Raw genomic sequence first — 27,835 nt, forward strand, 5'->3', positions numbered from 1 at the left:
ATAATAATAATAATAATAATAATAATAATAATAATAATAATAATAATAATAATAATAATAATAATAATAATATTATTATTATTATTATAATAATAATAACAATAATAATAGTAAAAATAATAATAATAGTAATAATAATAAAAATAACAATAGTAATAATTATCATAATATTAACAATAATAATTATAACAATTTCAGCAGCAACAACAGTTAAAGTAAAAAATGAAATAACAACATAATTAAAAGGAACATCTTTTTTACGTCACCGAGAAACGTGCTTTGAAATTTTCTGGAAACTTTGCAACACCAAGTCGGTTTACAGTTATAGAAGAATTTAAACGTTCTGCGCATACTTCTTCAAATGTTTCAGTCTTCTTCCGTGCAAGCTTCTTTTTTATAAAAGCTGCTAATGTTAAATGAATATGATATTTGTAATACAATGTCTCAGGGAGTAGGAGAGGGAAACATAAAACCATGGTTACGCAAAGTACCATTATCAAACCACCAAAACTTTCAATACTTAAGGCAGTTTTTGTTGAAACAAGAAAGACAGGCTGGCAAAACTTTGTCATCCACTTCTTTTCCATCTCATCAATTTTTTCGTCATCCACCATGCGCTGAATCACTTCATTCATTTCTTCTAAATAGGGAGAGTTTTTCTTCAAGGCGAATGCATTGCTGGCTTTAGCAATTGCATCTTCAGTCAAACTAAGTTCACATTCATTATCGTTTGCGTATACGTACCAAAACAAGAAGATGTAATCAGTCATAAAAGCTCCCAATGAACTACAAATTTGATAAATACATCAAAATCTAGTTAAAGCACTTTTAAGTCTTATAATGCTGTTTTAGAGACCAAAATTCTAACTTACCCGTTTTTTACGCTGTCTACTCCTTCTTTCATAGAGTTTACATTGTAGCTGTCCATGAAGTTTCCCATTCTTCGGAATTCAGGTATTTCAGAGGATCTAAAGTACGCAACGTAACTGGTGCTTTTAGTCGTACCAAATTTAAAACTCGGCGTTGGGTTACGAATCTAAAAAGCAGTTAGCTTATGTAACCAAAAACTAAGCTGATTTCATTTTCTATCTTGATCTCAAGTAAAGTAAAAATAATTCATCTCAAGTAAAGTAAAAAAAGGATTGCGAGGTGCTTTAATCGCCTAAAGGTGAAATTGTGGATGAAAACACCTGTATGCATGAAAAAGCAAATTTAAAAAATGAAAACACTCATACTAAAAAACGCGTTTAGAAAAAAGATTATTTCATTAATTAAAATTTGAGCTAAGTGTCTACCCTCTCATCCTTCGACCCAAGAAAAGGATTTTTTTCCTGCTTTTGAAGATTGTATTCTGCAAGCTTTGCTGTGTATGTTGTTACGAGGATAACCATTCCAAACGAGTAAATAACAGCTATAAATCTTGCACCTAATTTTACCGGAATAACTGGATCCATGTCTTTTTGCAGAGTAACTCCGGCAATATATATCATGCTATCGTAAAGTGTGTAATATTTTTCGCCGGCGTATTTTTGGTCTTGCAAACTTACTGCATATGTAATATTTTCGAACAAATAGATCAGCACCATCATTCCAATAACTACAAACCATATAACTAATTGAATGGTTCCCGAAAGAGGCGCCATAAACTCCCAGTTAAAAAAAGAAAGGTGAAAAGCTTCCGGCTTTGTTATGAAACCGGTGTACTGTTCCATGAATGGTATGGTGAAGTCCACATATTTTGATCTTTCTTCGGTCACTGTCAGTATTGCCATAGCCATATCAGCATTCCCCATTACTATTTCACCAATAAGTCCATTCCACTGGCCATCTACAATATCGCCATATTTTAAGTCTTTAACAACATACAAGTCGACCTTAATATTTAGATAATTTACGATATAAGTCAGTAAAGAAATGCCGTAACCAAAACAGCATAATTGCTTCCAATCTGATATTTTATCGACAAATACTTTGCAAAAAACACCATTGCATATTTCGTTTTCAAAATCAAAGTCGTTGTCACTCACGAAAATAAAGGGGGGTTCGGTTATAGTGACGATGCGTAATGTTCGAATTGTTTCATCTAAATTTATTCAATATTTAGTTATCAAAAAAATAATGTTCGAACTGTTTCATCTAAATTTATTCAATATTTAGTTATCAAAAAAATAATGTTCGAACTGTTTCATCTAAATTTATTCAATATTTAGTTATCAAAAAAATAATGTTCGAACTGTTTCATCTAAATTTATTCAATATTTAGTTATCAAAAAAATAATGTTCGAACTGTTTCATCTAAATTTATTCAATATTTAGTTATCAAAAAAATAAAAGTGAAAAATAAGTGATAAAAAGTAATGAGAAGTGAATAATTAAAAAAAGGAAATAACTTGAATATTTAACAAGGATGTCGGGGTATTTCTCTACCACAGAAGGGTGCACTTTTATATGCCGCAGACACAAATCGAGTCTATTTGACCGGCAACATTAGAATATCTTTTAGTATCACATAATGAAATTTTAAATGTAAAAAATCTTTTATTTTATAAGTTAACAACAATAATTGATAACTTAAAATACTATTGCGTTAATAACAGCTGGGGTATTTTTTTACCCCAACCAAATTTCCTCATTTTTAACTAGCATAACAATATATAAACTATAAATGACATGAATTCAATTGTTTTATTTTTGTTGTTTTTTCATTGATATGATGTTTATGAGAAATTGTAGCATGTATACATTATTTATTTAATCATATATGGTAATGCTTATGTCACAGATATAGTTTTTTATGTAAAAAATACTACATTACTGACACAAGATAATACTTATTTATAATATTTGTTTGATTTATTGCACAATTTTTACTTATTGAAAAATAAAATAAAATTTTTTTAGATTATATTTGTTATAATGAGTTGAAATTATATAGTATTATAATAAGTTGACCAAAAAAGAATGCTGCTTGATGCTAATAATATTTTTTGGTTTAAATAAAATATCTTCAAGAGATGATTCACGTAATAACTCAGATGATGAAGAGGATTCTATTATTTCTGATGACAATGATAAAGATGAAGAGCAAGAAACTGATCATGATAATCAAATCAATGGAGTACATTTCACGTAACAAAAAAAAAAAATGATTCGAATTGTTGAAACTGCAGTAATTCTGAAGCTCGTAGAATTAGACTAGAACAATTGGTTGACACAACATATATGAAATTTATGAGTTTATTGACCTGGTTATATTAATTGAAGTGATTTATTCTAAAACCCAAATCATAAAAGAGCTTTGGAGCACTTTAATTGGCATTCGTATTTTTTCTCTCAATGTGACGAGATCGATTTATTGATTTGCGATGACGTATTCAATTTAATGAGAGAGAATTTAGAAATGAAAGGTGTTTTGAAGACAGATTTGCAACTCTTCAATGTATAATGGAATTATTTAGTACTAAATGTAGAATCAACAATAATCCAAGTCCATATCTTACCACACAAAGAACACCTAGTTACATTTAGGGGATATTGTCCTTTTAAGATGTTTATACCTTTGTGAATTCTTGTTTTTTCGGTTTTCAAAGAGATTCTACTGTTGTTTCTTATGTCCCTGAGAAAAATAAAGCTGTCATATTATTATTAACTTTTCATAGCAGTAATTAAATTTTTATTGATTAAAATGGAAAACCACGCATCTAACATTTTGCTAATAACATGGAGGTTTTCATTTTTGCTTTTTACCAATAATAATACAGAAGCAGAAATGATTTCAAAAATGCCTAAAAACTGAAATAAAGTTAACTTTTCTGCAAATGTACGTTTGTTCAACACAACTATCCAATATAATTTTATATATATATATATATATATATATATTATATATGAAGATAAAATCATGTGTCTATGCGTGTATGTGCGCTATACAAATCCACAGTTTTGATCCGATCCCCACCAAATTTTGCACACTGGTCTAATTTCTCTCAGGGAAGGTTTTAGGCTAGGTTTGGACCACCCCGGACTTTATGTTCAAGGTGCTTATGGCTGGAATTTGGTTCCAGCCCCCTTTAACCCTCCTTGCCCTGCGAGGAGGTGATTACGGAGCAAATACTTTTATTTGTTTTTACCATTGAAAACCAAAAAATTGTAAATTTATGTTAGCGGTTTTTTATGAGAATTTTAGAAGGATATTTTTTGAAAAGTATAGGGTATAAATGACTGAGAAAATTTGTAAAGCAGGTTTTTGTTAGGAGAGATTATTATGATTTACCAATGTGTTTGTTGCGAAAAAGCTGAATTTCCACAGTTAAGTTAGTTTCCAAAAACACGGCCACTTAGCTACAAATGCATTCTTGATTAATATAGTAAAGTCTTATATCTAACAGCTGGAAAACCCGGCGCATTGAACTGGGAATTCCAGCAAGTATATACATACATACATACATACATACACACATACATACATACATACATACATACACACATACATACATACATACATACATACATACATACATACATACATACATACATACATACATACATACATACATACATACATACATACATACATACATACATACATACATACATACATACATACATACATACATACATACATACATACATACATACATACATACATACATACATACATACATACATACATACATACATACATACATACATACATACATACATACATACATACATACATACATACATACATACATACATACATACATACATACATACATAAATACATACATACATACATACATACATACATACATACATACATACATACATACATACATACATACATACATACATACATACATACATACATACATACATACATACATACATACATACATACATACATACATACATACATACATACATACATACATACATACATACATACATACATACATACATACATACATACATACATACATACATACATACATACATACACACATACATGCATGCACACATACATATAGTGAATACCAAGCCAATGATAAGAATGACCAAGCAAAAGAGGAAAATTAACATTTTTTAACAATTTTTCTGAACCCTTCACCTTTTTTTTAAGCTCGTGCATTTTTCAGTAGTAGAAGCCCGCACGACCGATTACTACCGACGAAAGCTTTTTAGATAATTTCATACAAAAAAACATTTAATGTGCAACCACGAAATGAGCAAATGATACAAACCTGTCGTTGAACGCAGCGATGAAAATTTACTTTGATTATGAATGGTCAAGTATCCTAAATTGATTTCTGCAGTTGAGTTAACATATTTGATATTTCCATTCGCACTTTTTGAAATTTCGTACACCGTCAAATGGTAATTCTTTTCAATTTGTGATTGTTGTAATTGGCTGACTACCAACTCTGCAAGACGGCAATCCAAGCAAGCATCTAATCCATTACTAGAAAACAGCATATATCAGCATCAAATATTCAGAACAAGAAACCACAACTAAACAATACAGGGAATTTATAACAAAAATTTTTAAATAGCTTTGTCTAAGCTTTATAAATTCAAAAACAAACAAAAAGTTTGAATTGTCACGCAATGATCAGAGCTCAATAAATTTGATTAAACTGCGATTACGAAGCAACTAAATGAAGAATATTTCTTACTTTTCTGAATTGAAAATAAACTCTTCGTAAGAGTTTATTAAAGTTTGAAGAGAAAGGTTTGTGTGAGAATAAGATGTCGAATCAAAAGTATCTGATGACCTGAAGTAAATTATTCTGCGAAAGAAGTTCTGGAGCGGTATCACACCTTCCTCATAATCAGGGATTAACCATGCATTAGGAGAATTTAGGAGATTAAACTTGCTAACTACTTTAAATATCATATTGAAGTATTCGAAAGGTGCCAACATTACAATTAAGTTAACGCTAATTGTTCTTAATTGGTACAGCTTCTCCGACAGCATTGAGCTGTTATCGTTCGTGAAATTAATGGCAATTACTGTCCAATTAAGTCTATCATTTAAACTGTAAGATATTTCCAGATCTTTTAATATAAAATCTAAAAACCGTTGAGAACAGTAGCTATCGTCTATTATTACAGCATTGTTTTTTAGCCATAGACTCTTAATAAAAAGTGTCACAGACGTTCTGTAAAATTGATTGTAACGAAAACAAATACCGGACTTCAAACTGCTCTGGAGAGCTTGCTGAAAAACAATTTTTTAGAATATTTATCTTTTAATATTTACTTGATGAATATCATTTCAGTTGCTAATGACTTTGATTTTTAATTTAATCAAAATAATAATAATGATAATAATAATGATAATACTACTACTACTACTACTACTACTACTACTACTACTACTACTACTACTACTACTACTACTACTACTACTACTACTACTACTACTACTACTACTACTACTACTACTACTACTACTACTACTACTACTACTACTACTACTACTACTACTACTACTACTACTACTACTACTACTACTACTACTACTACTACTACTACTACTACTACTACTACTACTACTACTACTACTACTACTACTACTACTACTACTACTACTACTACTACTACTACTACTACTACTACTACTACTACTACTACTACTACTACTACTACTACTACTACTACTACTACTACTACTACTACTACTACTACTACTACTACTACTACTACTACTACTACTACTACTACTACTACTACTACTACTACTACTACTACTACTACTACTACTACTACTACTACTACTACTACTACTACTACTACTACTACTACTACTACTACTACTACTACTACTACTACTACTACTACTACTACTACTACTACTACTACTACTACTACTACTACTACTACTACTACTACTACTACTACTACTACTACTACTACTACTACTACTACTACTACTACTACTACTACTACTACTACTACTACTACTACTACTACTACTACTACTACTACTACTACTACTACTACTACTACTACTACTACTACTACTACTACTACTACTACTACTACTACTACTACTACTACTACTACTACTACTACTACTACTACTACTACTACTACTACTACTACTACTACTACTACTACTACTACTACTACTACTACTACTACTACTACTACTACTACTACTACTACTACTACTACTACTACTACTACTACTACTACTACTACTACTACTACTACTACTACTACTACTACTACTACTACTACTACTACTACTACTACTACTACTACTACTACTACTACTACTACTACTACTACTACTACTACTACTACTACTACTACTACTACTACTACTACTACTACTACTACTACTACTACTACTACTACTACTACTACTACTACTACTACTACTACTACTACTACTACTACTACTACTACTACTACTACTACTACTACTACTACTACTACTACTACTACTACTACTACTACTACTACTACTACTACTACTACTACTACTAATAATAATAATAATAATGATGATAATAATAATAATAATAATGATGATAATAATAATAATAATAACAATAATTATAATGATGATAATAATAATAATAATAATAATAATAATAATAATAATAATAATAATAATAATAATAATAATAATAATAATAATAATAATAATAATAATAATAATAATAATAATAATAATAATAATAATAATAATAATAATAATAATAATAATAATAATAATAATAATAATAATAATAATAATAATAATAATAATTCAATTCTACTTACTGATAGCACAGGGTTACTTCCAAAACTGTAATAATGTTGATAACTTTGAAAGTATACATTTTTTATAAATTGAGAATGATCAGTAAATGAAAATACTGCCGTAGCGTTGGCGCCATACTGTTTAATACTTTTGTTCAAAAAATCTGCAGTAGTTTCTTTATCTATCTTTAAAATCGTAAACCGGTTTGAGGTATCATTTGTCTCAACAAGGTTTCTCACGCAGATTTCATCGCTTATAAATAAATACCTGCAACTCAAAACTTTGTATAAGCATATGAGGTGGACATAAATTACTACAATCGTACAATCGACAATAGTACCCATAGATTAAAAGAGTTGTTATCCTATTGTATCATCCCGCAAGCTTTTCTGCTATCCCATAAACATTCAAAAAAACTTTTCGAAGCTAAAAATCTGCTTTTAAAAAAAAAAACAAAAGCGTTTAACTAAGTACGATTGTCGGACCACTTTTTTAAAAACAGTTCAAAAAAAACAAATACAATTGCTTTTCTCAAATGATAAAATTTTGCGCTAACCCTTAAACACCTGTTTGCCTGATTTTTCCTGAAACGCTTAATTTAAAAATTCAATTTTATTTCAGAATCACAATTAATTATACCATTCTTCTTTTATTCTGTTTCTTTTTCTCTTCAATACGTAAAATAAGCTTTCAAATCTTACGTGTTAGTACCAACAACTTACACCGGCTGTTAAACTATACATACGACAAAAGCCGACGCTTTAAAAGAAGCAGCGAATTATCGAATTTTTTTTTTAAATAAAAGTTGTCATATGAAGTTTGTAAAATGTTTTTTAATTTCACTATATAACTTAAAGTATATTAAACAATTTTTTTTTTTTGCAAAAAGTTTGTTCTTCATAAAAATTTATTTCAAAAAGACTTGAGAAAATAACCGGGTAGTTAAAAGAGTAGATCTTTCTCTCAGAGAAATGCGCATTTTTTTAAAAAGATTGAGAAAAGTTTGAGCTGCTACCTCATATCGTTAAGATTTTCTATTGAAAGCGAATTTTAGAACTATGAAGTTGTTTTTGATGCATTTAATTTTTAAAATCAACGGTAACAAAATAATTATCAAAACCCAGACCAAGCGTAAGCAACAATGATGTGTTAAGTACACAATGGCCCATTTATTTGAGGGATCTAAAGTTAATTTAAAATGTCTCTTCAGTTTGCTACCTTAGAAATTGGAAGGAATTTGCGAAGGCTTTTAAAATCTATTTCTCCCACTGGGACCACCACTCTATCCCACAACCCCCACTCCTAATAATATAAAGATTTAGTATTTCTCCCAGATTTAACCCGATACTGATTCTTTACACTATTCTATCTTGTCATGAAACGCTTTTAAGATCTTCGGATGTTCTAAGTTAATCCAAACATAGATCAAAATTTGAACAGCGAATTAGAATTTCGAACAGAACTGCTAATTGAATTATAAAGTTTATGTAATAAATCTTGACCAATATACACTTTCAAATAAAATTTCAAATCAGATGTATCTTCGTAATCACGTGGTTTTGAAATTTCTTAAGTTTACAAAGTCAAAAAGTTACCACAACAAACTTAAAGACCAAAGTAAGTTAAATATAATCCGAATATCGGTATGAATTTCCTGGTTAAAGCTCGTATCATAAATCAATAACCACAAGTTTTACTTTAACTGCATAAAAATATTTTACCTAAATACAACGAAACCAGAAGCAAGAATGTCTCGATTGTTTGCAAAAGTTAAACTTTTTTTTTTTCTTAAACAGCGCTGTTCACGATGTTGTGATAATTGAGCAAAAAATCGATTTTAATAAAAAACTGCTTAACTCAACTTTGCCTAATGATTCAACAACTTCCTTTGTATACACAATCGTAATCTATTTAAAAACATATTTTATGATCAGATTGTGACTTCGGTTATGAGATTGATTTGTTTACTTAAGATGCATTTTTATAAAAATTTTTAAACTTTTAACAATGGTACGGTGGATAAAACGTTTGGAGGGGAGGAATTCATATTTTTTCTTTGCTTTAAATTATTTCTCGCTCAATTATGGTATGCTAAGGTATCTCAGGTTTACACAACCACAGTGTCAAAACCAAATACACGAGCCAAGATTGACAGTACCGCAAAGATGATAGGCTTGATTGTTGCTGCGATTATTCTTGTAGCAATAGTAACATTTGTGATGCTATACATCGGCTGGCGCATTAAGCGTAAAAAATGCAAATCTTCTTTAAAGAACTCCCATGAGCCTACAGATCAAGTGGAAACACCTTACGGTATTTATAGCTGCTAGTTTTTGTCATGTAAGGTAAAGTGTCCATTATCTGTCCCCCTCCCCCTATTTCTTTGAGATAGTGTTACAACCAGCTACCAATTAAACTCGTTAGAGACAACAAAAAAGCTTGGGGTGGTTTTAAATTACTCTTTAAAAGTAATACCTTAAAGAGAAACTTGTTAGAGATTTAATTCACCTTAAAAACACATTTCACAGGCCTCAAGGTTTTTAATATTTTGTAAGTGCTACTTATAGATTAGAGTTGAATATTTTTTTACTAAAGCTTAGCGAACACTTCTGGTTGTGTTTGTCTCATCTGAGCATTAATGTACAACATTCGCGCATATCGTTTACAATATAAGTTTTTGAAGTATTTGTTAAAAAAAAGGTTGTTTAATACACTTAACAAAGTAATTAAACTCGATTTTCAAAGATTCTAGTTGTTCGCTTTCCCAAACCACTGTTTCTATCCTTGATGGACATTATATACACACTCGAAACGTTTAGCTTAATGATTGGACGATAGAAAGAGTAAATTCAATTGATTGTCTTCCTCCCCGTTTGAAAAACACTTTTCAGCTTTAGATGTAGTGCTCTTGCTTACTTTATCAAAGTCTGTTGGTGACTGTCCAATAAAAAAAAGCCCAAACAAACTGCGAAAATACTCTAGGTTTCCTATTTGCTTTGCGAAACATATCTTCCTGTTGTAACACTTAAAACTACCAACATTGGTTTAAAAGAAAAGGTATTTATGCATTTGATCCTGAAGTATTTCAAGGACATCATTTTACAGTCGCCTGAGGAGTTTAAGCAGGCTCTTAATGAGTAAAATTGAGGTTTCTTTTTGGATTGATTCTTAATGTTTTTCTCTTTTTGCATATTTACATTTATGTTATATAACACTATTTTTTGACAACTGCTTTTCTTCTTCAAAGTTTCCATCGCCTAATTCAAAAGTAAAATAAAGTTGTAAAACATTTGAAAGACACGGAACACGTCTTCCAAAGTTTAAAAAAAAACGGCCTTAATTTTTTTTAAAGCTTTAAGGCGTATAATTGAAACCACTGATGTCAAAACATAATTAGATGGCGTATATGCCAAATTTTAGCCTCTCAAGATGGCGGCCGAATTAACGAATACTTGTATCACTGATCTCAAAATATAACTAGATAGCGTATTCTATTGTTTTTTTTTCAAATAAAGTTGAAGTCAAATTGGCCTTGATTAATAATATTTAACGATCTATTTAATTGAACGATTTACGATTCATTTTACTTGTTAGTTAGTTACTTTTTCTCATGTGAAATGTAAAGACATCATAGGCACACCCTGTAAAAATGACAATTAATACCAACTTCATGTCCCCTGGAAACTCCATTTATTAGTTAATAGTATATGGATATAAGGTTCACCACAAGAAATTTCAAAATCAGAAATGGCCGTCCGAGCGAGATATTCAGATTCAAAGTTTTTGGTCCATAAATCTTATTTTCGCCATATATATATTGTCAATACTTTTTTTTTTTTTTTTTTCTATATTGAGAAGCTATTTGTTGCTGCTAATAGAAACAGCAAATATTTGCAAAATTGGCTCCACAATATGCACTTTGCAGAGTAGGTATACTAGGGTGTAAGTTTTAACCATATTATGTATTTTAAGCCAAAACATGGAACAGAGAAATAAGGGTAACAAATTGAATTTTTTTTGGTCAATTCTTTTCAGCATGTATAAAGAACAAATTCTGATGCTACAATTTCTGTCGTTCCACATAAATTCACATAAGTTTACTGTTTAAGTCCACAACACATTGGAATAGTTGAAGATTGTAATCAGAATGAGTTTGGTCCCTCTTGAATTGCTGGCAATGATTAGCGAAGTTGGAATGTATCGCCTCGGTTGTTTGTTCACTAAAGAGTCCCAAAGAATAGTTATTTCTAGAAATGAACAGAGGAACATGGTGAAAAGAACATGTACTTTTGGTATCACAGTTATTGGAAGTTTCAGGTACAAAGATATAAATGCCTTAACCTTCTGACTGTAGGTGGCTTCCAAATGGTTTCCAAAACAGCCTAATACAACAGCATAAAGTGTTTGAAATGCACCAGTGAAATTTGCCACTTCTTGAGCTTTGTCCATTGGTGCAAGAGACTCCAACAGAGCAAAATTTTCCAAAAGTTTATTGCATTCATTTCCATTGAATGTGCAGCTTCGAAGGCCATTCTTTGGCACCTGGCTACACTTGAAGCATGTTTTTGAACATGTGATTTACAACTCCCAATATGAGATGCAATTTCATGGGAAGAATTAGGTCAAGAATCAATGATGATTCGTCTCCTGGAATGATAGGTGGGTGAACAACACTTTGGAACTGTCGGGCTTGTTTCACATAGCATCCTGTTAATTCAAAAGTTTTAATACATTCCTTTATAGAGCTAATAGAATATTGCTGCAGTAATAAATATCTTTTCAATATAAAAAAAAATTAAAAAGTATGTTAAGTTTTGACATCTATATGGCGAAAATGAGATTTTGGACCAAAAATATTGAATATCTCGCTCGGACGGCCATTTTTGATTTTGAAATTTCTTGTAGTGAACCTTGTACCCATATACTATTTACTCCTAAAGAGATTTCCAGGGGACATAAAGTTGGTGTTAATTGTTAATTTTACATGGTGTGAGGGAACATAATCGTAAATCGAAAAAATAACTTATATAAATAGCCTTATACAATTTTATATATTTTTTTATGTAATACATCGTTAATCGTTCAGATTTTTGTTAGATTAACTGTGTTAAATATATCGAACAAACGAATTGGGCTCGAAGTATTGAACACGATGAGTTGTTCAATGGATCGAACACGATTGATCGACTCATCGTTAAACGATTCATCGTTGCTCACTACTTTACAAAAATACGAAAGAAAATAATTAGATGTTTTAAGAGTTATTTATGAAAGAAAAACTAGACTATGAAATAAAATTATAATTAATCGAAAGAAATTAAATGATTTTGAAAAAATTAATCAATGAAAGAAATTTTTTATTTAAATATTAAAGTTCAAAATATTCGATATACATTTTAAGTACAATTTACAATTAAAAGTAATATCTATGTATAATTTATGTCCCTTTTAGTTCTAAGTTAATGCAGTATGCTAGAAGGTTGATAGCATAATTGCATGGTAAGCGGCAATAGTGTCTACTTACAATTTTGATAAATTTTCTATTTTCTATTTTGATACCAGATATATTCATGCTGCAGGAACTGTTAGCTGAGTGCTGTGAGTACCACAACTCAGGGGTTCCTTCTACGATTATTTAATACATGAATGTAATTAATGGATATATCATTCAAAAAGAATACTCAATACAAAATGTAAATATTTTATATCATTTATCATTTTATTTATAAATTATTCTTTGTAATATTCTTTCAATAATCGAGTCAATTGTTTTTTACTTGTTATTTAAAACAACTTTAAAGATTTTTAAGGTACCTTTTTGATAACATACATCACGTATGTTATCAATAAATCTATGATACATATAAGTTTATATCTTTAAATTTTAATAACTATCTCTTAAAGTTTAGGAACAATTACTCCTAGTTTAAGATATAAAAGCATGTAAAAACACCTTAAAAAAAAATTTCATAATGTATTGTTTAATAAATTTTTAAATAAAGAAATATTTAAATCATTTACTATACTTTTTTTACCTATATTATATACTGTTATACTTTCTATTATATATCATTGCTACACTTATATAGAAATTAAATAATTTTATCACGATACTAAGTTGCCAAAATATTTTATTTTAAAAAGAAACTCAGCTGTCTATCATGCAGTTGTGTTATTAACCTTCAAGTACACAGCATACGTTAAAGAACTAAAAGGTACATAAGCTATATAACAAATAGTAGTTATTTGAAATTTGAGATTTCTGCACAAGCAATTAATAGATTACTATATCGGCAGCTGCCACCAGTTGCAAGTTGGTTAGTAATTATCATTATAGACCAAATCACTATGTTTCTTGGTTTAAAATGGCAACTTATACAAATACTTTTTCTTCACTACTACTAAACAAACTAAATTTTAACTAAAATTAAAATTTACACTTAGTTTTACTGAGAATTTGTATTTTATTTTATCATATTTATTCAAAAAACCAAAAACAGAAAAGCTAATATACAACAAGCTATTTTAAGAATATGTTTTGTTAAACAAAAAAATATATTTATATTTGAAATTTATGTAAATATATGTAATTTTCCGTTAATTTTTTAAAAAAATGTTATGTCAAACAAGAAAATAGATTTGAATAACTAGTTTTGTCAAGAAATTCATTGACATTATGATAGTCTTCTTTCTTCTGTACCGAGTGTGCAAGAGGCAAAGATGGGTATTTATCTCCTTGTGGAGCAGCACTGCTTTGAGACTCCGTTTTGAGCTATCTATGAACAGTGGCCATTGTACAGGATCATGCTCGAGCCTAAGTGAAGTAAACAAACCAATCTTTACAATAACATACACCATTACACAAGTCATAATAAATTTCTAATTCTTTCTATTGTTTCCGGTAGGGGAAGGTGGGGTACAGTGAATCGAGGGGCACAGTGAATAAGAGGCATTTTCTCAAAGATTAGGATTTTGTTCATCATGATAATGTCATCACTTTATATGCTCATATATCTGCCATATTTATTTATATTCGTTATCCCATAAATTTTTCTTTTTATTTGTTATGGAGATCACGGTTGAAATCATTTAAAAAGTTGAAGTTTTTTTTTCGGATTATTGATATTTTTGCTTCCTTTTAGCACTTTAGCTTTTCTTTTACAAACACTTGAACCTCAAGAAATTAGACTTGAATTAAATTTGTTATGAGTGGGGCACAGTGAGTCATGGCTAAAGTGAATCGGTTGATTCACTGTGCCACATTAAAAGTCTTAAAGATTAAATTCATGTATTTTTAACAAATCAACAACATGCAAATAAATTTATTAGTTTCAAGTTATGAGATATTGTGTTATTATTATTTTTTATTTTTTGAACAACTTTTAAGTATATGAATATAATACATAAAAATATATTTAAAGTAACTTTTATTAATTTCATGAAATTTTGTATTAAGTATTATTTCATTATGGTTTTATAATATTTGATGTGTATATTGTTTTGAAAAAATAGTTTAACAAAATACTTCCCACACAATTTCATTTTTAACAATAATGGTTGTTTATGTTTTATTTGGTTTAGTCAATACGGTCAGAAATCGAAAACAGACAGACAAAAAAATTTGTAACACAAGTTCTGTAAACATGTATGATGATGCACTCTGTTATTATGTTTACTTTTAAAAAAATATTGTTATTTAGATGTTTGAATAATTTTTTTTATCAATGAAATCCTTCTTTATTTTCTCAATTTTAAATGCCTATTTTTTCGATTTTATGCTAATCTAGTTACCAAAATTATGCCAAAAACATAGTGTCTCTCCTCCCTCAGCCTCAAAATTATTTGGCTTTTCATCTATTCACTACAATTATTCACATTATTATTACTGATTCACTGTGCCCAAGATAGCGATTCACTGTACCCCAGTACTGAAGTACAGTGAATAAATTAATACTACTTACTTTAAAACTCTCTGTGAAGCGTTAGATAATAAATATTTGGGTTTTAGTGATTTCTTATCATAAAGGACATATATCTCAATCCTTTCAATTTTAAAAAGATAAAATACAGATTTTAACTTTTACTCAATTTGAAAAATAAAGAAATCCGATCCACTGTGCCCCAACTTCCCCTACACACATGTCCTGCCGTCTTCGTTTAGTAGATTCTACTCCATCAGCCTTGATGAGAGAAGTTCAGCTCCTGACTTAGTGAGACCTAAATCTCTAGTTAAATCATCGAGATCACTCTGATTTGGGAAGTGAGACAGAAAAGTTGTTATTGGTACAAAAGCTTTCTCCATGACTTCGCTACTGTTATTTGCTGACTCTTGAGATAAAATATTCTTTGTATCCTTTGTAAAAGAACGAAAAAACAACCTATAGCAGCTTCAACATAGTCATAAATAACAGTAGCGTTCAAAACTTCATAAAAAAATAAATGCATAGTAAATACTTCATGTTTAATTGAACTAAATGTAAGACTTTTGGAGAGTATGATAAGAAATATGTTTAAATTTTGTGGTTGCGGTGCTGGTAGGCTGTCATCAAGTGAGAAAGTTACTGTCGATGATGGGACGTTTTTTTTGTACTTAGTAATATCAATCACAGAAAAGTAACATTCCTCGTGATACTTCTTCTGTTCTCTCCATATCACATGAGGGGCCCATGGTTTGTCCTGATTACCTATGGGCATTACAAAATATTTTTCGTTATCTATCAAAATATTTCTTCGTTCTTGGTACCTTTTACAATCTTATGTAATACCAAATTTTTTTCAATACAGTATCCATACACATAGCAAAACATATTAGGAGGTTTTCGACATCCTCTAGTAGCTATTATGTGAAGAACAGAACTTAATCGGCACAAATACGTATATAATGCTTATTAGATACGCATTTAGAGTAGGCTAAGGTGTTTTAAAAACGAATTATTTTTGTCTTGAGCATATCAAAGTTTAAAAAACCTTAAATGCATATCTGATAACAGGCATGCAAAGCATTTTTTATAAGTTTTATAAAAGATTTTACTTTACGGAAACGGAAAACCTCCTATATAAAGTACCTATTAATGACGTATTTTTCCGTCTACAATATACGTATTATTATCTGTCTTGTAACCCAATACCTTTCTTTCCTAATCCAAGCCTCTGCTGTGAGAGAAGCATACTAACAATATCCCATGAAATATTTTGTGAGGCACCGACGATGAATGGGCACTCAGTTGCCTGTTGGCGCTAAAAACGTTTTAAATTTGCAACGGGCGATGATATCGAAAAAAATTTACATTTTTGGAATTAGCACAGAAAATTAATCATTAAAAAATAACAAATTTACAGTGGGAAAAATTGTATAAAAATATGTGCGTCAAAAGCCGACGCTTTAAGAGAAGCGGCGAAATATTGATTTTTAAAAAAAAAAAAAAATTTGTCATATGGAGTTTGCGAAATTTTTAAAAATTTCTCTATATAACTTTGTTCTTAATAAAAAATTATCTCAAAAAGACTTAGGAAACTTACACTACAAACTAAAAAACCAAAGTAAGTTAAATATAATCCGAATGTTGGTATGAATTTCCTGGTTAAAGCTCATAAATCAATAACCACAAGTTTGACTTTAATTACATAAAGATATTTAACCTAAATACAATGAAACCAGAAACAAGAATGTCACGGTTGTTTGTAAAAGTTTAATTGTCTATTTTTTTTAAAACAGCACTGTTCACGATGTCGTGATAATCGAGCAACAAAGCGATTTTAATAAAAAGCTGCTTAACTAAACTTTGCCTAATGATTCAACAACTTCCTTTGTATACACAATCGTAATCTATTTTAAAAGATATTTTATGATCAAATTGTGACTTCGGTTATAAGATTGATTTGTTTACTTAAGATGCATTTTTATAAAAATTTTTAAACTTTTAACAATGGCACGGTGGATAAAACTTTTGTTTCTGACGTATGTTGAAAGTGAAATCTTGTTAATTCAGCGAAATAATTTAGGTGACGCTCTTACTTGCGAGTCAAGCGCTCGATGTTTGGATATAAGAGCAGCTCAAATCAACAAAACTTCGTGTTTATGTCTAAACGGAGGTACTATCTTATCTTCAAGCAACTATTGGTGCTCGACCGATGCTGGGCAAAGAGCTGGTAAAGTATTGATTTATAGATTGGTAAAGATTGCATCAAAGAAATTTTCTTATTGATATTTTTTATTAGGTTGCTCTTTTTATATTCATCCTTCAAACTCAACCATCAAAACTATTTCGGCTAAAACAAATGTTATTGGTGTCTTGAAATCTGCTGATAATTGCAAAAACATTGAGATTACTTCTGTTCAAATTTTAAATCAGAACATGGAATGGGGTTATTCAAGTTTTTATGGTTTTAATTTAGTTTTAAACGATACATTAATGGTAGGTTGTTGCTGATTTGTTTGCCGGTATCCCGACAGTTTAGTAGTAGAATACTGATGTTAGCTTGCATTATTTAGTTAACTGATAATAAGGATGCTAATGGGGGACAGCTTTGGAAAATTAATGTTCGTTGCCGAGCAAATAATTATCAAACTATAGTGGGATGTGTCTTATTAAAATTTGCGGGTAAACGCACTTGGAATAGTTGTAAGTAAATTTGATGATTTAAGATCAATTTAAGATATATTTGAACTATATTATTAAAAAGTCTTTTTTTTTTAATTTTACATTATTTCTTTCTCACATGCTGTTTTATCTTTTATCTTGCTTGAAAATTGTTCTAAAAGTTGATCTTGCTAAATCGGTATGTGGTGTAGCTGAGAAAAGTACCACAAACATCCCTACCCTAACTCAAACGAAAAAACAAACGCTTGTAAGTTTTTTAATACAAAAAAGCACTTTAGTGTCTTGTAATAGTATGAGTTCTTAATCAAATTTTTTCTTTGCTTTAAATTATTTCTCGCTCAATTATGGTATGCTAAGGTATCTCAGGTTTACACAACCACAGTGTCAAAACCAAATACACGAGCCAAGATTGACAGTACCGCAAAGATGATAGGCTTGATTGTTGCTGCGATTATTCTTGTAGCAATAGTAACATTTGTGATGCTATACATCGGCTGGCGCATTAAGCGTAAAAAATGCAAATCTTCTTTAAAGAACTCCCATGAGCCTACAGATCAAGTGGAAACACCTTACGGTATTTATAGCTGCTAGTTTTTGTCATGTAAGGTAAAGTGTCCATTATCTGTCCCCCTCCCCCTATTTCTTTGAGATAGTGTTACAACCAGCTACCAATTAAACTCGTTAGAGACAACAAAAAAGCTTGGGGTGGTTTTAAATTACTCTTTAAAAGTAATACCTTAAAGAGAAACTTGTTAGAGATTTAATTCACCTTAAAAACACATTTCACAGGCCTCAAGGTTTTTAATATTTTGTAAGTGCTACTTATAAATTAGAGTTGAATTTTTTTACTGAAGCTTAGCGAACACTTCTGGTTGTGTTTGTCTCATCTGAGTTGGAGCATTAATGTACAACATTTGCGCGTATCGTTTACAGTATAAGTTTTTGAAGTATTTGTTAAAAAAAAGTTTTTTGTAACACTTAACAAAGTAGTTAAACTCGATTTTCAAAGATTCTAGTTGTTCGCTTTCCCAAACCACTGTTTCTATCCTTGATGGACATTATATACACACTCGAAACGTTTAGTTTAATGATTGGACGATAGAAAGAGTAAATTCAATTGATTGTCTTCCTCCCCGTTTGAAAAACACTTTTCAGCTTTAGATGTAGTGCTCTTGCTTACTTTATCAAAGTCTGTTGGTGACTGTCCAATAAAAAAAAAAACCCGAACGAACTGCGAAAATACTCTAGGTTTCCTATTTGCTTTGTGAAATTTATCTTCTCATTGTAGCACTTAAAACTAACAACATTGGTTTAAAAGAAAAGGTATTTATGCATTTGATCCTGAAGTATTTCAAGGACATCATTTTGTAGTCACCTGAGGAGTTTATGCAGGCTCTTAATGAATAAAATTAAAATTTCTTTTTGGATTGATTCTTAATGTTTTTCTCTGTTTGTATATGATAATTGTATATCATATTTGTATATTATATTTGTATTTCATATTTAAATTTATATTATGTAATATTATTTTTGTGAGACCGCTTTTCTTCTTCAAAGTTTCCATCGTCTAATTTAAAAGTAAAATAAAGTTGTAAAACATTTGAAAGAGACGGAATACCTCTAGCAAAGTTTAAAAAATCGGCCTTAATTTTTTTTAAAGCTTTAACGCGTTTTTATAATTGTAACGCGTTAGGAGGACGATATATAAGCACTTTACTTTAAGTGACAACATAAAAAAGTTACAATAATATTTAATAAATCGCCTTTTTTTATTCCTAATGTATCCACACAACATTTTTAGATACAAGTTATGATGACAAATCTTTCCAGAACCAAACGTATCTCACTGCAATGGTACTAGGTCAGAAAAATTATTACAAAGGAGAAAAGTTGGTGAACAACGAGAGCGAAGAATACAACACCCTTTATGAAAGCAGTACGTCAAAAACATTTGGAAATACAGAGTATTTCGCTCTCAAACGAGAATCTGCAGAATACTCATCGTTGAATATAGATCCTGAGGATTCGTACTATTCTACATTGAATCAACCTGATTATCAAAGCATCGCAGAGGTTCTATAAATACGAGAAAAAATTTGAAATTAATTAAATTATCGAAAAGGTATTATTAGAAACTTAAAAAGTTAAAAATATTGTTAATTGCAAGTAAATCTTATCTAACAGAATAACACTCACAACTTCGAAAGCAGGTGCTAATTAAAACAAACATTCGGCAAAAAAAATTATTTTTAGCTCGCCTAGATTTTAAATATTTTAAAAAAGAGTATTTTATTTATTTTCTAATAAAAAAAATCATTCGGTAAATGTTAAATTTTACATTTTATCACAGCCTGTAAATATTTTTTATTTTATAATAATTCTACTCTTGCTTCAAATATATTGAGCACACGCTTCAAATATATTGAGCACACGCTTGAAACTCGCCCTAGATAACTGCTTTCTGATTGTTTATTCGTTTTTTGCGTTTTATGTTATTTAGCTATTATTATTTTATTCTTTATAAGAAAAAAAATGGTCCCAAAAACTAACGTGTAAAGACACTTTCTCTATCAAATAACTACTTAAAAAGAAGTTTTTTTTTATTATAAGGCCAGATCTTAACATTTCTAGGTTTCAAACTATTCCTTGAAATTTGACTAGACTAGTGTAATAACTGGTGTTGGCATACATAGACTGGTATTGTGAAAAAGTTCTCCATATGAGTTATTAGTCAGTAAAAAAGGTTTTTGCTTGTTTATGACGTCCCACTGTTGGTTTTAAACAAATTTGCTGACATTGATAGCAGGTGAATTGTAGAAGTGATTCACAATTCCATGTCAAATATAAATTGGATAATTTGATTATCACACAAAATTATCATTTTAAAATAAACATCCACTGATTTCAAAATAATAACTGGATGGTGTGCTCTGCTATTTTGGGTAAAAAGAAGACAAAACTTTATACAATTGAAAGTTTTTGCTGTAAAAAAAAAAAAAGATAATTGCAGGGGAAAATTTCTCACTGGGACGGAACTGTGGACAGTTTAGCGGATTTAAGCTTTTTGGTATAAATTTGATGTCTCTCGAATTGTACCACTCTACGGTCTTCTTAGAATAATGACAAGAAGCAAGATCAGGCCAGAAACAACAGGGGACATCCTGACTTCAATAAAATTGCAAAAGTCTAGTTTGCAAGCATTCCTTGATGTAAACATCCGAGTTTAAAGTTGACGATGTGACGAAAGCTCGAGATCTTAGACCGCAGCTGCGTATTGCTTGCTACAAGAGAAGTTTCTTACCAAATTTATCTAATGATTTATACTTGAACTTGTTGCTGACACGTCCACGAACAATTGAAGTGTAAAATTTTGAACCTGGGAGCTGTTTGAAGTCACATTTGATGTACGTCTCGTTATCCATAATTATGCAGCCATTAAATTTTGTAAGCACTTCGTCAAAAAGTTTTCAAACTCGAGTTTCAGCAGTCAGACTCGTTTTTTGATATTTTTAATACTATCATTACTTAATGTAATTACGCAAAAAAATAAAAATAAAAAAAAAAAAAAATTAAAATGTGTTAGTGACAAGTTTTAAAACGAAGTTTATAGATCCGAATTTAACGATGGCATGCTTTATTTTTTTCTTTAAAGATAAATATCTTTCATATAAAATATAATATGTAAAGTTATATAAAATTATTTATTGTCTACATGCTATAACAAATTTATATAGATTTTTGAAGTTGAACTATGACGTTTACTTATCTGAATTGAAGTTTTCTAAACGATAAAAAAAAATTATGTTAGATAGGGAACTAGAACGATTACAAACCGTGTTTTAATGCCACATTTTACTCATCATTTTGTAGAAAAATGTTTTTCCAGTTCCAAGTTATTCTTAAGACGATGGTACATAACCATTTCATAACCTTTGCTAATTTCAATATAAAATATAGAAGTTCATACTTGATTTGCTTATTAAAATCTATGAAGATCAATTAAGTTTAAAACTTCTAACTCTGGTTTTAAACTTTAAAAAACCCTTATGTACATAACGAAACTTCAGGAGTAACCAGCGAAAGTGGATGAACGAAAGTGCCGAAATCTATGCAATCGACGTAATCATTCTTAACTTCGACATTTCGGTATTTTTTATAAAATTTTTTTTATAGCCCAAAAGAGAAAATAAATGATTTTCAAATAAGAAAAAAAAAAAAAGTCCAAAGAAGTAAACATTAAAGAAAACCGATATTTAATCTATTTCGCAATTTCTTGTTGCAACTAATTAAAGAAAATGTGCTCATCAAATTTAAAAACTCAATTCAAATAACAAGTCAAATACCAGGAGACTGGTATTTGAATAATGAGAATTTCTTTCTAACTGCTCATTTTTTACAAAACTTAAACGAACAAAATGACTTCAAAAAGTTAAAATATATATAAATAAAGAATTTTACAATAAAATATATAGGCTGCTCTTGTGTACATTTTCTTACATGTTTAAACAGCAGAAATATCTTTTAAAAACTTGGTATAAAAAAAAAAAAAAAAAAAAAAAAAAAAAAAAAAAAAAACTGAAAAAAATATTAACTAAAATACTGAAAAGATATTAACATATATCAACAAAATATTAACAAAAATAAAAAAGTTGTAAACAAACTGTAACACCACGAAATAAGCTTTTTTAATGGCATAAGGTATAAATAGGCTCAATTAACCATAAGTGTTCATATGAAGCTTAAAAGCCGTAGATTGAACAAATCCTTTACTATATGCATCACAGATATACAATTTAGCTTTAGAATAAGTCAGGAAATAAAGTTTTAAGTTTAAGGGTTTGAAGTTTTTTGTTCTTTATTGCAAACTCTGATTAGATTACAATAATTCCAACATATGAATGCATCCAATTCTCAATTATTTTTTCGTAATATTTAGGTCGGAATGCTTATAAAGTGTGAATGCTAAATGAAGCATCTTGAGAACAAGTTGACATCTAACAAATAGAAGATTCTCATTGTTATCATTTTTCAGATTAAAAAAAACACTAATTACTGAACTTTCTTTTCAATTTTGGAAAAAAAAAATCTATTTTTTTAAAAAATCAATTGCATACTAACAAAAGTAGAAAATAAAGGTGTTTAAATGTGAACAATTTTACTTGTATCGATATTATTTTTAAAACTGTTATCAGTTTTTAATAATAACTGAGATGTTAATCAACTGAACTGTAATTTAACCACCACAACTTTTTGCGATAAAAAACATTACTCAGGTTAGAGCTCTGAAAAAAACTGAAACACTTAAAAATAAGAATTTACCTTAATTTACATTATGCTTTTTAGCCATATGGTTGATCAGCTGAACTTTCTGTGCAAAACCTGAGTTACAAATTTCGCATTGAAATGGTTTAACATCCATATGGGTAATAAAGTGCGCTTTCCAATTTCCTTTGAGCTTATAATTCATTTCTTTGTTACAACTACGACACAGGAAAACAATGCGACAATAAGGATTCTCATTCTCCCAAGAGACAACAAAACTCTCTAACGATGAACTGCTAAAAGATACCTAAAACAGACAGATTATGTAAAATGAAAACTTGCAGAATTTTATTGCTAAATGAACCCATCTAAAAATCAATTTATTCATTTTAAAGTTTACCATGGAATAATTTACGGAATATCATAATTATCTCCTATCATTACAATAGGTGAAAAAGAGAAAAACACGATCATGATGATTGGATGAACTGTTGTACTAAAAAATAACAATATAAATATTAAACCCAACAGCAGTTCTTTTGACATTAAAAACTAAAGGTACTGAATTCCAATACTTGCTAAATATACTAAATTACTTTTTATTTTTTTATGCTGTTTAAAATATGAAAAGCATAATTTTCACTCTAATTATATTTTATAAATTCTTTAGAATCGGTTTATAAAAATTTTATAAATTAAAACAAACATTTAAAACAAAAAATTTTTTTGTTTTTGTTAAATGTTATTTAACAATATTATTTACCATATTGTTAAATAACATTTTAAATTATATATTTACTGTAATTGTAATTTTTTTGTTATTAAATACAAAAAAATTACAATTACAGTAAATATATAATTTAAAATGTTATTTAACAATATGGTAAATAGTCACCTTTGACCTTTTTGAAAGGCACATTTTTTATCATTATCATCATTGCAGCCAAAATACGGGAAAATGGATTTTATTACCTTAACAAATAATTAGAACTAACCTATGAACTTTTAAATCTCAATGGAAGTGCTATAAATAAAAGCTTTATAAGCAAACTTTAATATTAATATATATTAAATAATTTTATAACCAGTATATTTAGTTTTACATATTTTTTAATGGAGATAGTTCTCATAGCCAAATAAACTTTCACTCTACTGGCAATTTAAAATAATATAATGTCAGAAGAGAAGATGTAGCTTGTTATAGCATTTAAGGAATATAATTACCTCTGTCAGACAGAATATTAAGAATTTATCTTTTTTAATTTTATTCATGTAAATAGCCTAGGACTTTTACGACTAGAAACAGAACGGTGGATTTTAAAGTCAGATAAAGGTGAGGAGGAAACATTTGTCATAAAAATATGAATAACTAAATAAAATTTACCTGATCATCTGACTTTGTTGTTACATACAGCTGTTTATTTGATGTGTCTTGGTTTAGACTTTGAGCAACTTGTGATCTGCTACCTTTAACTCTAGCACAACTCTTAACTTGTTTATGGAATGGTGAATTTACAGAAGAAAAGGAACAAGTAGATTCAAAATCAGGCTCTGTTTTAATGACCTGGTGAAAAGGTTGCATAACTTCTGTTTGGTTTTCTTTTTGAAATTTTTCAGGGGTACTGTGACAAACATTTGCAATTACATTTGAAGAAAGAGCTGAAGAAGTTAATGATGATATACAACTAAAGTTTGTGTTTTGATTTCGGGTTGAAACTGGAAACAAACTGTTGTGATTAGTTGCCTATAAAAGTATTTAAAATTTATTTATAAAACACCAGATTTCAAAAATCAAGGCAATATTTGAGGCTTTAGAACAAAAAAAATCCCTCAACACAAATTACTATCTTGATGTAAATGAAGACCTAATTTCTGTATAGTGTTAAGACTTTAGAAGATGGCTATATATAAATCAGACGACCTCCTATTTGCTGAAAAACAATGTTTTTAACTGGGATCGAATTCATTTATTATTTTTATAGATTCTAGCACTTGGATCTGGATCTATTGATATTTGAAAAAATCTGTTCCAAATCCTTTTAATTTTTTGTGAATGCAGGCATATTTTTTGCATATAAATATTGGCTCAAAATGAAAAATTAAACAAATAAATGCAACAAATCAGAACTAAATTTGTTGCATTTTTTTGAAACCCTAGTAAATATTTACCAATAAATCAACTCATGAGATTAATTTTTCTAATGGAGTTTAAATTTTAAATCATGCTCCTCCTCCTTTACTAACAACTTTTTTTTTTTTTGCATACTTTATGGAGACAGCTAGATAAAATTTAAATGTAATTTTAATAACCAATTCAAATGTTTAACTTAGTGATATCAAACAAGACAAATGATCATATTATAAGCCATGACATTTCTTTTTATTTCCTCTCTCAGAATATAATATCTTTTCACTTTAGCATAGCATTCTTTATCATTTTCAGATAGGCAAAGTTAAGGTGAAAGACTTAAACTTATTAACATGTACATATAACAACAATAATGATAAAATAAAAAAACCTACTTGTTTAAAAGGTGCTAACAGATTGTCATATATAACTTCTATTTCTTGCTAAAAAAAATTATTTTTTTTTTATGAAATTATTTTTTATATTTTATTATAATAAAAAATAATTTTCATTAAAATAAAATATACAGAATAAGAATAAATATACGTATTTTAAAAAATTTTACACAAAAATTTTACACAAAATTTTATACAAAAATTTTAAAATTATATTTAAACTTTTTTCTTAAGTTATATGGTTTGTTTACTAAATTATTTTGTCTAAAATTTGACTTAAAAGAATGATTTAGCTTGAGTGTGTGGATACTTGAAGGTGATAGCTCATGTTTAGCAGAGATGCAATCAACAATTTACCAGATAACAAGATCTGTGGTATGTAAAAGTGAATAACAAGAGATGTATTTTTCTTTAATAAAAGTACAGATAGGCTTTTTAATCATCTTGTCGAAATTAAGAACTGGTATTGATAAAGAGATAATTGGAACAATTGTCGGTTTGTCAATACCAATTCTCTCAACTTTAAAAAATTCTTTATATTATCAATACCAATTTACTTTCAAATACCAAAAATTCTTTCAATTATCAATGAAAGAACTTTTGATATTTGAAAGTAAATTTTATTTTAAAATGCATATTATCTTTTTTTCAATTAACATATTCTAAACTGTTTGATTGGCTGTTTGGTGTCAATATTGGATAAAAGATAAAAATCTTAAAAAGCTGGTTAAAATTTAACAAAATGAAATCTTTAATGTTTTCTCTTATGCTGTCAACTATTTTAAAGACTTTTAATCTACATACTCTAATCAATTTGCATAAAAGTATACCTTTTTTAATGGTTTTGGGCTAAAGCCACCAGCACATCTGCACTCATGAATGTATTCCCAAAAGTTATCTACTAGATCTTGATATCCAGCAAGACTTTCAGCAGTTTCCCATGAACTTTCCCATTTAACTTGATATAACTGGTGGCCATTCTAAATAAATAATAAAAAAGACAAAAATGAGTCTTAATAACAATTAGAAATAGTCCAGAAATCTGATTTTAATTGGTTTGAGCTATTAGCAATAACAAAATCGAAACCAAGTTCTGTCACTCACGTGACGTTCCTGTCAATACCGATTTGAAGTGACTGACGTTAAAACAAACAACAGACGTTGAAAAAAAAAATTATTATCAGTTTAAAATTGCCTCATATTTGCAATCTTCTATTCTTTTCACACGAGGCATTACAATTGCTGGATATTTAAACAGATGTTGATCACGTTTGATTGTCTCAACTTTATGATTTTATTATTTAAATGCCCCACGTTTGATTATCTCAACTTTATGATTTGAATTTACTGGTCACATTTGGTAGATATAAAATTAATAAATATGGTAAATAAGTATTCTTGGCAAAACAGCCCAATATCCAACAAATTAAATTTACGAAAACTTTTGGCGCTTTTTCATAATCCGAATTTTGCGAAACTCTTAACTTATCTGTTATTGTTCATCGTAATTCTGTGAGGAGGGTATCTGCACATCAAGTCCGCATTAATTTAAAAATGACCCTAAAAAATTAAATATTGAACTTTGATATCTAAGTTTGACGATTTTCGGAAGGCTCATTATTGGAAAAAGGAAAAAAACAAAAAAACAAAAAAAACAACAACAACAAAAAAAGAGCTCTTAAGATGTAAAAGAATTAAGGGCCAATGATAT

The 27,835-nt window shown here is 29.0% G+C and overlaps 3 protein-coding genes across 8 annotated transcripts; 1 reads left to right on the forward strand and 2 right to left on the reverse strand.

The window, feature by feature from the left end:
• Positions 1-148: 148 nt before the first annotated feature.
• Positions 149-8,399, reverse strand: LOC145194546 (uncharacterized). Its single transcript, XM_090080483.1, has 6 exons — positions 7,759-8,399; positions 5,658-6,202; positions 5,226-5,443; positions 1,296-2,083; positions 873-1,036; positions 149-786 (listed from the first exon to the last, which is right to left on the reverse strand). The coding sequence occupies exons 1-6, from the start codon at positions 8,080-8,082 to the stop codon at positions 258-260; spliced, it is 2,568 nt and encodes an 855-aa protein (XP_089936609.1). The 5' UTR covers positions 8,083-8,399; the 3' UTR covers positions 149-257.
• A 1,327-nt stretch (positions 8,400-9,726) lies between these two features.
• LOC145182500 (uncharacterized) lies at positions 9,727-20,735 on the forward strand. Of its 2 annotated transcripts, none has more exons than XM_090079455.1 (7): positions 9,727-10,051; positions 17,741-17,887; positions 17,957-18,153; positions 18,231-18,360; positions 18,501-18,586; positions 18,706-18,913; positions 20,141-20,735. In XM_090079455.1, the coding sequence occupies exons 1-7, from the start codon at positions 9,904-9,906 to the stop codon at positions 20,419-20,421; spliced, it is 1,197 nt and encodes a 398-aa protein (XP_089935581.1). In that variant the 5' UTR covers positions 9,727-9,903; the 3' UTR covers positions 20,422-20,735. The 2 variants fall into 2 exon arrangements, with proteins under 2 accessions (XP_089935581.1, XP_089935580.1); XM_090079454.1 differs by having other exon boundaries at positions 9,732-10,051; positions 18,697-18,913.
• On the reverse strand, positions 14,361-27,638 carry LOC145194022 (uncharacterized). Of its 5 annotated transcripts, none has more exons than XM_090079458.1 (6): positions 27,320-27,636; positions 26,955-27,104; positions 26,125-26,172; positions 24,986-25,345; positions 23,659-23,908; positions 14,361-14,552 (listed from the first exon to the last, which is right to left on the reverse strand). In XM_090079458.1, the coding sequence occupies exons 1-5, from the start codon at positions 27,356-27,358 to the stop codon at positions 23,660-23,662; spliced, it is 846 nt and encodes a 281-aa protein (XP_089935584.1). In that variant the 5' UTR covers positions 27,359-27,636; the 3' UTR covers positions 14,361-14,552; position 23,659. The 5 variants fall into 5 exon arrangements, with proteins under 5 accessions (XP_089935584.1, XP_089935583.1, XP_089935582.1 ...); XM_090079457.1 differs by lacking the exon at positions 14,361-14,552 and adding an exon at positions 20,291-20,415 and having other exon boundaries at positions 27,320-27,635; XM_090079456.1 differs by lacking the exon at positions 14,361-14,552 and adding an exon at positions 22,582-23,333 and having other exon boundaries at positions 27,320-27,633.
• Positions 27,639-27,835: the final 197 nt, after the last annotated feature.

The sequence above is a fragment of the Hydra viridissima genome, unplaced genomic scaffold, assembly GCF_058129835.1.
Source record: "Hydra viridissima isolate aposymbiotic clone 2 unplaced genomic scaffold, HvirCarnegie_v1 scaffold_2, whole genome shotgun sequence".
NCBI classification, from domain to species: Eukaryota; Metazoa; Cnidaria; class Hydrozoa; order Anthoathecata; family Hydridae; genus Hydra; species Hydra viridissima.